General features: G+C 52.8%; 1 protein-coding gene across 1 annotated transcript in view; it reads right to left on the bottom strand.

Annotated features, from left to right (window-relative positions):
• Positions 1–6249: 6249 nt before the first annotated feature.
• Positions 6250–12940, bottom strand: part of LOC121843349 (dachshund homolog 1-like) — a gene marked incomplete at its 5' end in the record, with an annotated part of 28634 nt that continues 21943 nt past the window's right edge. Inside the window, 4 exons of the mRNA XM_042312964.1 lie at positions 6250–6467; positions 7551–7688; positions 8676–8823; positions 11048–11232. Of these exons, the coding sequence (XP_042168898.1) occupies positions 6352–6467; positions 7551–7688; positions 8676–8823; positions 11048–11232 (587 nt within the window). The remainder of the gene's footprint in view (positions 6468–7550; positions 7689–8675; positions 8824–11047; positions 11233–12940) is intronic.

Genomic DNA, 12940 nt, shown 5'->3' with positions numbered 1-12940 from the left:
ATGGGGACTGGAGCAGGAGAGAGAGAGAGGGGTAGATGGGGACTGAGCAGGAGAGAGAGAGAGGGGGTAGATGGGGACTGGAGCAGGAGAGAGAGAGGGGGTAGATGGGGACTGGAGCAGAGAGAGGAGAGAGGGGGTAGATGGGGTCTGGAGCAGGAGAGAGAGAGAGAGAGAGAGGGGGGGGTAGATGAGGTCTGGAGCAGGAGAGAGAGAGAGAGGGGGGTAGATGAGGTCTGGAGCAGAGAGAGAGAGAGGGGGGTAGATGAGGTCTGGAGCAGAGAGAGAGAGAGAGGGTAGATGGGGACTGGAGCATGGAGAGAGAGAGAGGGGGTAGATGGGGAGAGAGAGAGAGAGAGGGGGTAGATGAGGACTGGAGCAGAGAGAGAGAGAGGGGGGTAGATGGGGACTGGAGCAGGAGAGAGAGAGGGGGGGGTAGATGGGGACTGGAGCAGGAGAGAGAGAGAGAGGAGAGGGGTAGATGGGGACTGGAGCAGGAGAGAGAGAGAGAGAGAGAGGTAGATGGGGACTGGAGCAGAGAGAGAGAGAGGGGGTAGATGGGGACTGGAGCAGGAGAGAGAGAGAGAGGGGGTAGATGGGGACTGGAGCAGGAGAGAGAGAGGGGTAGATGGGGACTGGAGCAGGAGAGAGAGAGAGGGGGTAGATGGGGACTGGAGCAGGAGAGAGAGAGAGGGGGGTAGATGGGGTCTGAGCAGAGAGAGAGAGAGAGGGGTAGATGGGTCTGAGCAGGAGAGAGAGAGAGGGGGTAGATGGGGACTGGAGCAGAGAGAGAGAGAGAGGGGGGTAGATGGGGACTGGAGCAGAGAGAGAGAGAGAGAGGGGGGGGTAGATGGGGACTGGAGCAGAGAGAGAGAGAGAGGGTAGATGGGGTCTGAGCAGGAGAGAGAGAGAGAGAGAGAGGGGGTAGATGGGGACTGGAGCAGAGAGAGAGAGAGGGGGTAGATGGGGTCTGGAGCAGAGAGAGAGAGAGGGGGTAGATGAGGACTGGAGCAGAGAGAGAGAGAGGGGGTAGATGGGGACTGGAGCAGGAGAGAGAGAGAGAGGGGGTAGATGGGGACTGGAGCAGAGAGAGAGAGAGAGAGAGGGGGCAGATGGGGTCTGGAGCAGAGAGAGAGAGAGAGGGAGAGATGGGTAGATGGGAACTGGAGCAGAGAGAGAGAGGGGGTAGATGGGGACTGGAGAGAGAGAGAGAGAGAGGTAGATGGGAGGAGCAGAGAGAGAGAGGGGTAGATGGGGACTGGAGCAGGAGAGAGAGAGGGGGGGTAGATGGGGACTGGAGCAGAGAGAGAGAGAGAGGGGGGGGGGTAGATGGGGACTGGAGCAGGAGAGAGAGAGAGGGGGTAGATGGGGACTGGAGCAGGAGAGAGAGGTAGATGGGGACTGGAGCAGGAGAGAGAGAGAGAGGGGGTAGATGGGGACTGGAGCAGAGAGAGAGAGGGGGTAGATGGGGACTCTGAGCAGGAGAGAGGGGGGTAGATGGGGACTGGAGCAGGAGAGAGAGAGAGAGAGATGGGGACTGGGGTAGATGGGGACTGGAGCAGGAGAGAGAGAGAGAGGGGGGTAGATGGGGTCTGGAGCAGGAGAGAGAGAGGGGGTAGATGGGGACTGGAGCAGGAGAGAGAGAGAGAGAGGGGTAGATGGGGACTGGAGCAGGAGAGAGAGAGAGGGGGTAGATGGGGACTGGAGCAGAGAGAGAGAGGGGTAGATGGGGTCTGGAGCAGGAGAGAGAGAGAGAGAGGGGGTAGATGGGGACTGGAGCAGAGAGAGAGAGAGGGGGGGGTAGATGGGGACTGGAGCAGGAGAGAGAGAGAGAGGGGGTAGATGGGGACTGGAGCAGGAGAGAGAGAGGGGTGAGGGGTCTGGAGCAGAGAGAGAGAGAGAGGGTAGAGATGGGTCTGGAGCAGAGAGAGAGAGAGGGGGTAGATGGGGTCTGGAGCAGGAGAGAGAGAGAGGGGGGAGATGGGGTCTGGAGCAGAGAGAGAGAGAGAGGGGGGGGTAGATGAGGTCTGGAGCAGAGAGAGAGAGAGAGGGGGTAGATGAGGTCTGGAGCAGAGAGAGAGAGAGGTAGATGGGGATGGAGCAGGAGAGAGGAGAGATGGAGGAGAGAGAGAGAGAGAGAGAGAGGGGGTAGATGAGGTCTGGAGCAGAGAGAGGGTAGATGGGGTCTGGAGCAGAGAGAGAGGGGGTAGATGGGGGTGCAGTGAGAGAGAGAGAGAGAGAGGGGGGTAGATGAGGTCTGGAGCAGAGAGAGAGAGAGAGGTAGATGGGGTCTGGAGCAGAGAGAGAGAGAGGGGGTAGATGAGGTCTGGAGCAGAGAGAGAGAGAGGGGGGTAGATGAGGTCTGGAGCAGAGAGAGAGAGAGGGTAGATGGGGTCTGGAGCAGAGAGAGAGAGAGAGAGAGGAGGGGTAGATGAGGTCTGGAGCAGAGATAGCGAGAGAGAGAGAGGGGGTAGATGGGGACTGGAGCAGGAGAGAGAGAGAGGTAGATGGGGACTGGAGCAGGACAGAGAGAGAGGGGGTAGATGGGGACTGGAGCAGGAGAGAGAGAGAGAGAGGGGGTAGATGGGGACTGGAGCAGAGAGAGAGAGAGAAGAGGGGTAGATGGGGTCTGGAGCAGAGAGAGAGAGAGGTAGATGGGGTCTGGGCAGAGAGAGGCGAGGGGTAGTTGGGGTCTGGAGCAGAGAGAGAGAGAGAGAGAGAGAGGCAGATGGGGTCTGGAGCAGAGAGAGAGAGAGGGGGTAGATGGGGTCTGGATCAGAGAGAGAGAGAGAGAGAGAGGGGGGTAGATGGGGTCTGGAGCAGAGAGAGAGAGATAGAGAGAGGGTAGATGGGGTCTGGAGCAGAGAGAGAGAGAGGGGGTAGATGGGGTCTGGAGCAGAGAGAGAGAGAGGGGGGGGTAGATGGGGACTGGAGCAGGAGAGAGAGAGAGAGAGAGAGAGAGAGATGGGGACTAGATGGGGACTGCAGCAGGAGAGAGAGGGGGGTAGATGGGGTCTGTGGGGACTGGAGCAGGAGAGAGAGAGGGGGTAGATGGGGTCTGTGGGGAACTGCAGCAGGAGAGAGGGGGCAGATGGGGTCTGTGGGGGACTGCAGCAGGAGAGAGGGGGTAGATGGGGTCTGTGGGGGACTGGAGCAGGAGAGAGGGGGCAGATGGGGTCTGTGGGGGGACTGCAGCAGGAGAGAGAGAGGGTAGATGGGGTCTGTGGGGGACTCTGCAGGAGGAGAGGAGTAGATGGGGTCTGTGGGGGACTCTGCAGGAGGAGAGAGAGAGGGGTAGATGGGGTCTGCAGCAGGAGAGAGAGAGAGGGGTAGATGGGGACTGGAGCAGAGAGAGGGGGGGTAGATGGGGTCTGTGGGGACTCTGCAGGAGGAGAGAGAGAGGGGGTAGATGGGGTCTGGAGCAGGAGAGAGAGAGGGGTAGATGGGGACTGTGGGGGAACTCTGCAGCAGGAGAGATAGAGGGGGTAGATGAGGTCTGGGCAGAGAGAGAGAGAGGGTAGATGGGGTCTGGAGCAGAGAGAGAGAGAGAGAGAGGTAGATGAGGTCTGGAGCAGAGATAGCGAGAGAGAGAGAGGGGGGTAGATGGGGACTGGAGCAGGAGAGAGAGAGAGGGGGTAGATGGGGACTGGAGCAGGACAGAGAGAGGGGGTAGATGGGGTCTGCAGCAGAGAGAGAGAGAGAGGGTAGATGGGGACTGGAGCAGAGAGAGAGAGAGAGAGAGAGAGGGGGGGTAGATGGGGTCTGGAGCAGAGAGAGAGAGAGAGAGAGGGTAGATGGGGTCTGGAGCAGAGAGAGAGCGAGGGGGTAGATGGGGTCTGGAGCAGAGAGAGAGAGAGAGGTAGATAGGGGGTCTGGAGCAGAGAGAGAGAGAGAGGGGGTAGATGGGGTCTGGAGCAGAGAGAGAGAGAGAGAGAGGGGGTAGATGGGGTCTGAAGTAGAGAGAGAGAGAGAGAGGGGGTAGATGGGGACTGGAGCAGGAGAGAGAGAGAGAGATGGGGGGTAGATGGGGTCTGGAGCAGAGAGAGAGAGAGAGAGAGAGGGGGTAGATGGGGTCTGGAGTAGAGAGAGAGAGAGAGAGGGGGTAGATGGGGACTGGAGCAGGAGAGAGAGAGAGAGAGAGAGAGATGGGGACTGTGGGGGACTGCAGCAGGAGAGAGAGGGGGTAGATGGGGTCTGTGGGGACTGGAGCAGGAGAGAGAGAGGGGGTAGATGGGGTCTGTGGGGAACTGCAGCAGGAGAGAGGGGGTAGATGGGGTCTGTGGGGGACTGCAGCAGGAGAGAGGGGGTAGATGGGGTCTGTGGGGGGACTGGAGCAGGAGAGAGGGGGTAGATGGGGTCTGTGGGGGACTGCAGCAGGAGAGAGAGGGGGTAGATGGGGTCTGTGGGGACTCTGCAGGAGGAGAGAGAGGGGGGTAGATGGGGTCTGTGGGGACTCTGCAGGAGGAGAGAGAGAGGGGTAGATGGGGTCTGTGGGGACTCTGCAGGAGGAGAGAGAGGGGGGTAGATGGGGTCTGCAGCAGGAGAGAGAGAGGGGTAGATGGGGACTGGAGCAGAGAGAGGGGGGGTAGATGGGGTCTGTGGGGACTCTGCAGGAGGAGAGAGAGGGGGTAGATGGGGTCTGCAGCAGGAGAGAGAGAGGGGGTAGATGGGGACTGTGGGGACTCTGCAGCAGGAGAGATAGAGGGGGCAGATGGGGTCTGTGGGGGACTGAAGCAGGAGAGAGGGGGTAGATGGGGTCTGTGGGGACTGGAGCAGGAGAGAGAGGGGGTAGATGGGGTCTGTGGGGGACTCTGCAGGAGGAGAGAGAGAGGGGAGATGGGTCTGCAGCAGGAGAGAGAGAGGGGGTAGATGGGGACTGGAGCAGAGAGAGAGGGGTAGATGGGGACTGTGGGGGGAACTCTGCAGCAGAGACAGAGGGGGTAGATGGGGTCTGTGGGGGACTGCAGCAGGAGAGAGAGGGGGTAAATGGGGTCTGTGGTGGACTGCAGCAGGAGAGAGAGGGGTAAATGGGGTCTGTGGGGCATTCTGCAGGAAGAGAGAGAGGGGTAGATGGGGTCTTTGGGGGAACTCTGTAGCAGGAGAGAGGGGGTAGATCGGGTCTGTGGGGGGACTCTGCAGGAGGAGAGAGAGGGGGGTAGATGGGGACTGGAGCAGAGAGAGGGGGGGTAGATGGGGTCTGTGGGGATTCTGCAGGAAGAGAGAGAGGGGGTAGATGGGGACTGGAGCAGAGAGAGGGGGGTAGATGGGGTCTGTGGGGACTCTGCAGCAGAGAGAGAGGGGGGTAGATGGGGTCTGTGGGGAACTGCAGCAGGAGAGAGGGGTAGATGGGGGTCTGTGGGGACTCTGCAACAGAGAGAGAGAGGGGGTAGATGGGGTCTGTGGGGAACTGCAGCAGGAGAGAGGGGGTAAATGGGGTCTGTGGGGGACTGGAGCAGGAGAGAAGGGGGTAGATGGGGTCTGTGGGGGACTGAAGCAGGAGAGAGGGGGGGTAGATGGGGTCTGTGGGGGACTGCAGCAGGAGAGAGAGGGGTAGATGGTGTCTGTGGGGGACTCTGCAAGAGGAGAGAGAGAGGGGGTAGATGGGGTCTGTGGGGGACTGCAGCAGAGAGAGAGGGGGTAGATGGGGTCTGGAGCAGAGAGAGAGGGGGTAGATGGGGTCTGTGGGGGACTCTGCAGGAGGAGAGAGAGGGGGGGTAGATGGGGACTGGAGCAGAGAGAGAGGGTAGATGGGGTCTGTGGGGACTCTGTAGGAGGAGAGAGAGAGGGGGTAGATGGGGTCTGCAGCAGGAGAGAGAGAGGGGGTAGATGGGGACTGCAGCAGGAGAGAGGGGGTAGATGGGGACTGCAGCAGGAGAGAGAGAGGGGGTAGATGGGGACTGCAGCAGAGAGAGAGGGGTAGATGGGGTCTGCAGCAGGAGAGAGAGAGGGGGTAGATGGGGTCTGTAGCAGAGAGAGAGGGGGGCAGATGGGGTCTGCAGCAGAGAGAGAGGGGGTAGATGGGGTCTGCAGCAGAGAGAGAGGGGGTAGATGGGGTCTGTAGCAGAGAGAGAGGGGGTAGATGGGGTCTGCAGCAGAGAGAGGGGGGAGATGGGGTCTGCAGCAGAGAGAGAGGGGGTAGATGGGGTCTGCAGCAGAGAGAGAGAGAGGGGGTAGATGGGGTGTACTGTCGTTCTGATACACAGAACAATGAGAACATCTGAAATGCTCTGAAACACCTCCGTAACAGAATAGTATTATACCTTCAACACTTAACTATTAAAAACTGTTTATCAATTAGATTGCTGCCACACAGACCAACGGCGTTACTTTAACTCAACGTAAACACCCGGACATTTAGGCAACGAGGATAAGGATGAGCCATTCAGAAGCTGCCGTACCTTGTATCGCTGCCTCTGCGTCAGTCCTGCCGTTACCTTGGTTACCGTTGTCTACTTCCTGGGTCAGTGAGTCTGATTGGAGGGTAATGATGACGGAGAGGCAGGAGTTTAGTCATTAATTATCAACCTAATTACTAGTAAATGAGAAGTAAAAGGGCAATGCATTCATTTTCATAAAGGAACACAACGGAAAACTGCACCATGAAGTCAAAATTAAGAATAAAGAGTCAAATGTAAATTAAATTAAATGTAAAAACTTTTATTTTTTACCTTTATTTAACTAGGCAAGTCAGTTAAGAACAAATTCTTATTTTCAATGACGGCCTAGGAACAGTGGGTTAACTGCCTATTCAGGGGCAGAACGACAGATTTGTACCTTGTCAGCTTGGGGGTTTGAACTAGGCAACCTTCCGGTTACTAGTCCAACGCTCTAACCACTAGGCTACCCCCCGCCGCCTCTACACTCTAACCACTAGGCTCCCCTGCCGCCTCTACACTCTAACCACTAGGCTCCCCTGCCGCCTCTACACTCTAACCACTAGGCTACCCTGCCGCCTCTACACTCTAACCACTAGGTTACCCCCGCCGCCTCTACACTCTAACCACTAGGCTCCCCTGCCGCCTCTACACTCTAACCACTAGGCTACCCTGCCGCCTCTACACTCTAACCACTAGGTTACCCCCGCCACCTCTACACTCTAACCACTAGGCTCCCCTGCCGCCTCTACACTCTAACCACTAGGCTCCCCTGTAATGGCTACGCCTGGACACTCTAACCACTAGGCTCCCCTGCCGCCTCTACACTCTAACCACTGCAGGCTACCCTGCCGCCTCTACACTCTCAACCACTAGGCTCCCCTGCCGCCTCTACACTCTAACCACTAGGCTCCCCTGCCGCCTCTACACTCTAACCACTGTGAGGCTCTACCCCTGCCGCCTCTACACTCTAACCACTAGGCTACCCTGCCGCCTCTACACTCTAACCACTAGGCTCCCCCTGCCGCCTCTACACTCTAACCACTAGGCTCCCCTGCCGCCTCTACACTCTAACCACTAGGCTACCCCTGCCGCCTCTACACTCTAACCACTAGGCTACCCCTGCCGCCTCTACACTCTAACCACTAGGCTACCCTGTAATGTAGCCTGGAGACTTACCACAGAGGGCTCTGTCTGACGCTCCAGTCTGCTGCAGAGTCTGCTCAGCATGGTCTCTCAGTTTACACTCAAACTGCAGAGCCTCCTGAAGTTTCCTCTTACTCTTCTTCTCTTTCTTCAGGCGCTTCTGGATCAGCACTGAAATACACACAACAGTTGAGAATTGTGAGGAATTGCAGTGCTTGTTTTCAGGGCTCACTAGAAACAGAGATGAGTAGTATGGTGTGTCGGTGGGTTGTGGGTAATGTAGTGTAGTGTATATGCAGTGTGTTGTGGGTAATGTAGTGTTAACCGACCTCTGTTTTTCTGCTCCATGGTGAGCTGTCTCTCCAGTGTCTCTCTTAGCTCCCTCTCTCTGAACAGTTCACTGTGGGTAATGTAGTGTAGTGTGGTGTGCAGTGTGTTGTGGGTAATGTAGTGTAGTGTGCAGTGTGTTGTGGGTAATGTAGTGTTAACCGACCTCTGTTTTTCTGCTCCATGTTGAGCTGTCTCTCCAGTGTCTCTCTTAGCTCCCTCTCTCTGAACAGTTCACTGTGGGTAATGAAGTGTAGTGTGGTGTGCAGTGTGTTGTGGGTAATGTAGTGTAGTGTGCAGTGTGTTGTGGGTAATGTAGTGTTAACCGACCTCTGTTTTTCTGCTCCATGGTGAGCTGTCTCTCCAGTGTCTCTCTTAGCTCCCTCTCTCTGAACAGTTCACTGTGGGTAATGTAGTGTAGTGTGGTGTGCAGTGTGTTGTGGGTAATGTAGTGTAGTGTGCAGTGTGTTGTGGGTAATGTAATGTAGTGTAGTGTAGTGTGCAGTGTGTTGTGGGTAATGTAGTGTTAACCGACCTCTGTTTTTCTGCTCCATGGTGAGCTGTCTCTCCAGTGTCTCTCTTAGCTCCCTCTCTCTGAACAGTTCACTGTGGTAGTATAGTGTGGTGTGCAGTGTGTTGTGGGTAATGTAGTGTAGTGTAGTATGCAGTGTGTTGTGGGTAATGTAGTGTTAACCGACCTCTGTTTTTCTGCTCCATGGTGAGCTGTCTCTCCAGTGTCTCTCTTAGCTCCCTCTCTCTGAACAGTTCACTGTGGGTAATGTAGTGTAGTGTGGTGTGCAGTGTGTTGTGGGTAATGTAGTGGTAACCGACCTCTGTTTTTCTGCTCCATGGTGAGCTGTCTCTCCAGTGTCTCTCTTAGCTCCCTCTCTCTGAACAGTTCCATCTTCAGCTCTGACTTCTCCGTCTGCACCTGCTTGTCCTGAGCGCGCGTGTTGTCTATGGCAACCTTCAGCAAGCCCTGCTTGGAGGGCACAGAGTAAGACACACATCAAGAGGCTGTTACACTAAATCCATACATCACTGTAGTGTGTAGTCTCTACATCTCTAATCTATATCTATACATCACTGTAGTGTGTAGTCTGATGTAGTGTGTAGTCTCTACATCTCTAATCTAAATCTATACATCACTGTAGTGTGTAGTCTGATGTAGTGTGTAGTCTCTACATCTCTAATCTAAATCCATACATCACTGTAGTGTGTAGTCTCTACATCTCTAATCTAAATCTTTACATCACTGTAGTGTGTAGTCTCTACATCTCTAATCTATATCTATACATCACTGTAGTGTGTAGTCTCTACATCTCTAATCTATATCTATACATCACTGTAGTGTGTAGTCTGATGTAGTGTGTCTCTACATCTCTAATCTAAATCTATACATCACTGTAGTGTGTAGTCTCTACATCTCTAATCTAAATCCATACATCACTGTAGTGTGTAGTCTCTACATCTCTAATCTAAATCCATACATCACTGTAGTGTGTAGTCTCTACATCTCTAATCTAAATCCATACATCACTGTAGTGTGTAGTCTCTACATCTCTAATCTAAATCTATACATCACTGTAGTTTCTACATTTCTTATCTCAGCTCAAAATGTTCACTTAAATTTTTTAAAATTCAAAACAAATATGCTGTAGGTAGAGTTGAGGTTTAAATAATGATTGGTGATCCCCAAGAGACACAGATAGAGAGATGAGATGAGGTGGAGCCCAGAGACACAGTTAGAGAGATGAGATGAGGTGGAGCCCAGAGACATAGATAGAGAGATGAGATGAGGAGGAGCCCAGAGACACAGATAGAGAGATGAGATGAGGTGGAGCCCAGAGACACAGATAGAGAGATGAGATGAGGAGGAGCCCAGAGACACAGACAGAGAGATGAGATGAGGTGGAGCCCAGAGACACAGATAGAGAGATGAGATGAGGAGGAGCCCAGAGACACAGATAGAGAGATGAGATGAGGTGGAGCCCAGAGACACAGACAGAGAGATGAGATGAGGTGGAGCCCAGAGACACAGATAGAGATGAGATGAGGTGGAGCCCAGAGACACAGACAGAGAGATGAGATGAGGTGGAGCCCAGAGACACAGATAGAGAGATGAGGAGGAGCCCAGAGACACAGTTAGAGAGATGAGATGAGGTGGAGCCCAGAGACACAGATAGAGAGAGATGAGATGAGGTGGAGCCCAGAGACACAGATAGAGAGATGAGATGAGGAGGAGCCCAGAGACACAGATAGAGATGATGAGATGAGGTGGAGCCCAGAGACACAGATAGAGAGATGTGAGAGAGCCCAGAGACACAGACAGAGAGATGAGATGAGATAGAGATGAGGAGGTGGAGCCCAGAGACACAGATAGAGAGATGAGATGGAGCCCAGAGACACAGATAGAGAGATGAGATGAGGTGGAGCCCAGAGACACAGATAGAGAGATGAGATGAGGTGGAGCCCAGAGACACAGATAGAGAGATGAGATGAGGTGAGAGCCCAGAGACACAGACAGAGAGATGAGATGAGGTGGAGCCCAGAGACACAGATAGAGAGATGAGATGAGGTGGAGCCCAGAGACACAGATAGAGAGATGAGATGAGGAGGAGCCCAGAGACACAGACAGAGAGATGAGATGAGGAGGAGCCCAGAGACACAGATAGAGAGATGAGATGAGGTGGAGCCCAGAGACACAGATAGAGATGAGATGAGGTGGAGCCCAGAGACACAGACAGAGAGATGAGATGAGGAGGAGCCCAGAGACACAGATAGAGAGATGAGATGAGGAGGAGCCCAGAGACACAGATAGAGAGATGTGATGAGAGGAGCCCAGAGACACAGATAGAGAGATGTGATGAGGTGGAGCCCAGAGACACAGACAGAGAGATGAGATGAGGAGGAGCCCAGAGACACAGACAGAGAGATGAGATGAGGTGGAGCCCAGAGACACAGACAGAGAGATGAGATGAGGTGGAGCCCAGAGACACAGACAGAGAGATGAGATGAGGTGTAGCCCAGAGACACAGACAGAGAGATGAGATGAGGTGGAGTTACTCATCCAGATGTGTGATAACAAACTGTTAGTAGAGAAAGAAGATACAGCCTCCAATATTAAAACATGGTTCAGCAAAACATGGTCACCATTACACCTTCTGGGACGATTCAGTAGAGAACAGAGAGTAGAGCCCCACCTGGATGTTAGTGAGCAGAGTCTCTATTGACGACAGCCCCTCAGGGAAAATAAAGGGCCCGGGGAACCCTGGAGGAAGCTTCTGCCCCGAGAACGACAGCCTCTCATAGCCGTCTCCGATTGGTTCTCTGACTGGCTCTCTGATTGGTTCTCTGACTGTCTGGGTGCTCAGGGAACCACAGTCATCTTGCGGACAGACAAAAGAAGATAGCAGAGAAGTCATCAGAATGCATTTACCGTTGTGTTGGGCTCTTCTGGGGAAAGACAAAGAGAGAGAGTGATGGTGATATTAATTATTCAGAACATGCAAAGTAGAGGAAGATTGTGATTGGCTGTGTCCACGACTAAACTACAACTGACAAACACAAGAAACCACACCCACCTCTGAACACCCAACCTTTTCAGTGTGGCACCACTGAAGACACACAGATGGAAACGCACACTGTCCCCTGAGTATACTGTAATACTGTGTTCACAGATGTCTGTTCTCCTGCACTACTGATAACTATGTCATGGCCAAGTTTAAATCACTCTCTTTGTCTTGCTCCTCACTCGCACAGACAGACGCCTGCTATCTCTGCCAGTTGGCATAAAGGCAACAGCTGCTCTGTTTCTTTCATTAGTTTCAGTGTCTCTACAGATCAGATTTAGTTGTGTTGTTTAACCTCCTCTACAGATCAGATTGAGTTGTGTTGTTTTACCGCTACAGATCAGTTTGAGTTGTGTTGTTTCACCTCCTCTGCAGATCAGATTGAGTAGTGTTGTTTCACCTCCTCTACAGATCAGATTGAGTTGTGTTGTTTAACCTCCTCTACAGATCAGATTGAGTAGTGTTGTTTCACCTCCTCTACAGATCAGATTGAGTAGTGTTGTTTCACCTCCTCTACAGATCAGATTGAGTAGTGTTGTTTTACCTCCTCTACAGATCAGATTGAGTTGTGTTGTTTCACCTCCTCTACAGATCAGATTGAGTAGTGTTGTTTTACCTCCTCTACAGATCAGATTGAGTTGTGTTGTTTCACCTCCTCTACAGATCAGATTGAGTAGTGTTGTTTCACCTCCTCTACAGATCAGATTGAGTAGTGTTGTTTAACCTCCTCTACAGATCAGATTGAGTAGTGTTGTTTAACCTCCTCTACAGATCAGATTGAGTTGTGTTGTTTAACCTCCTCTACAGATCAGATTGAGTTGTGTTGTTTAACCTCCTCTACAGATCAGATTGAGTAGTGTTGTTTAACATCCTCTGCAGATCAGATTGAGTAGTGTTGTTTTACCTCCTCTACAGATCAGATTGAGTAGTGTTGTTTTACCTCCTCTACAGATCAGATTGAGTAGTGTTGTTTAACATCCTCTGCAGATCAGATTGAGTAGTGTTGTTTAACCTCCTCTGCAGATCAGATTGAGTAGTGTTGTTTAACCTCCTCTACAGATCAGATTGAGTTGTGTTGTTTAACCTCCTCTGCAGATCAGATTGAGTTGTGTTGTTTAACCTCCTCTACAGATCAGATTGAGTAGTGTTGTTTAACCTCCTCTACAGATCAGATTGAGTTGTGTTGTTTAACCTCCTCTACAGATCAGATTGAGTTGTGTTGTTTAACCTCCTCTACAGATCAGATTGAGTAGTGTTGTTTAACCTCCTCTACAGATCAGATTGAGTTGTGTTGTTTTACCTCCTCTACAGATCAGATTGAGAAGTGTTGTTTAACCTCCTCTACAGATCAGATTGAGTTGTGTTGTTTAAACTCCTCTACAGATCAGATTGAGTAGTGTTGTTTAAACTCCTCTACAGATCAGATTGAGTAGTGTTGTTTAAACTCCTCTACAGATCAGATTGAGTTGTGTTGTTTTACCTCCTCTACAGATCAGATTGAGTAGTGTTGTTTTACCTCCTCTA

This window comes from Oncorhynchus tshawytscha, unplaced genomic scaffold (assembly GCF_018296145.1).
Source record: "Oncorhynchus tshawytscha isolate Ot180627B unplaced genomic scaffold, Otsh_v2.0 Un_contig_2185_pilon_pilon, whole genome shotgun sequence".
In the NCBI taxonomy this organism is placed as follows: domain Eukaryota; kingdom Metazoa; phylum Chordata; class Actinopteri; order Salmoniformes; family Salmonidae; genus Oncorhynchus; species Oncorhynchus tshawytscha.
This window is presented reverse-complemented; position numbering and strand designations above follow the sequence as displayed.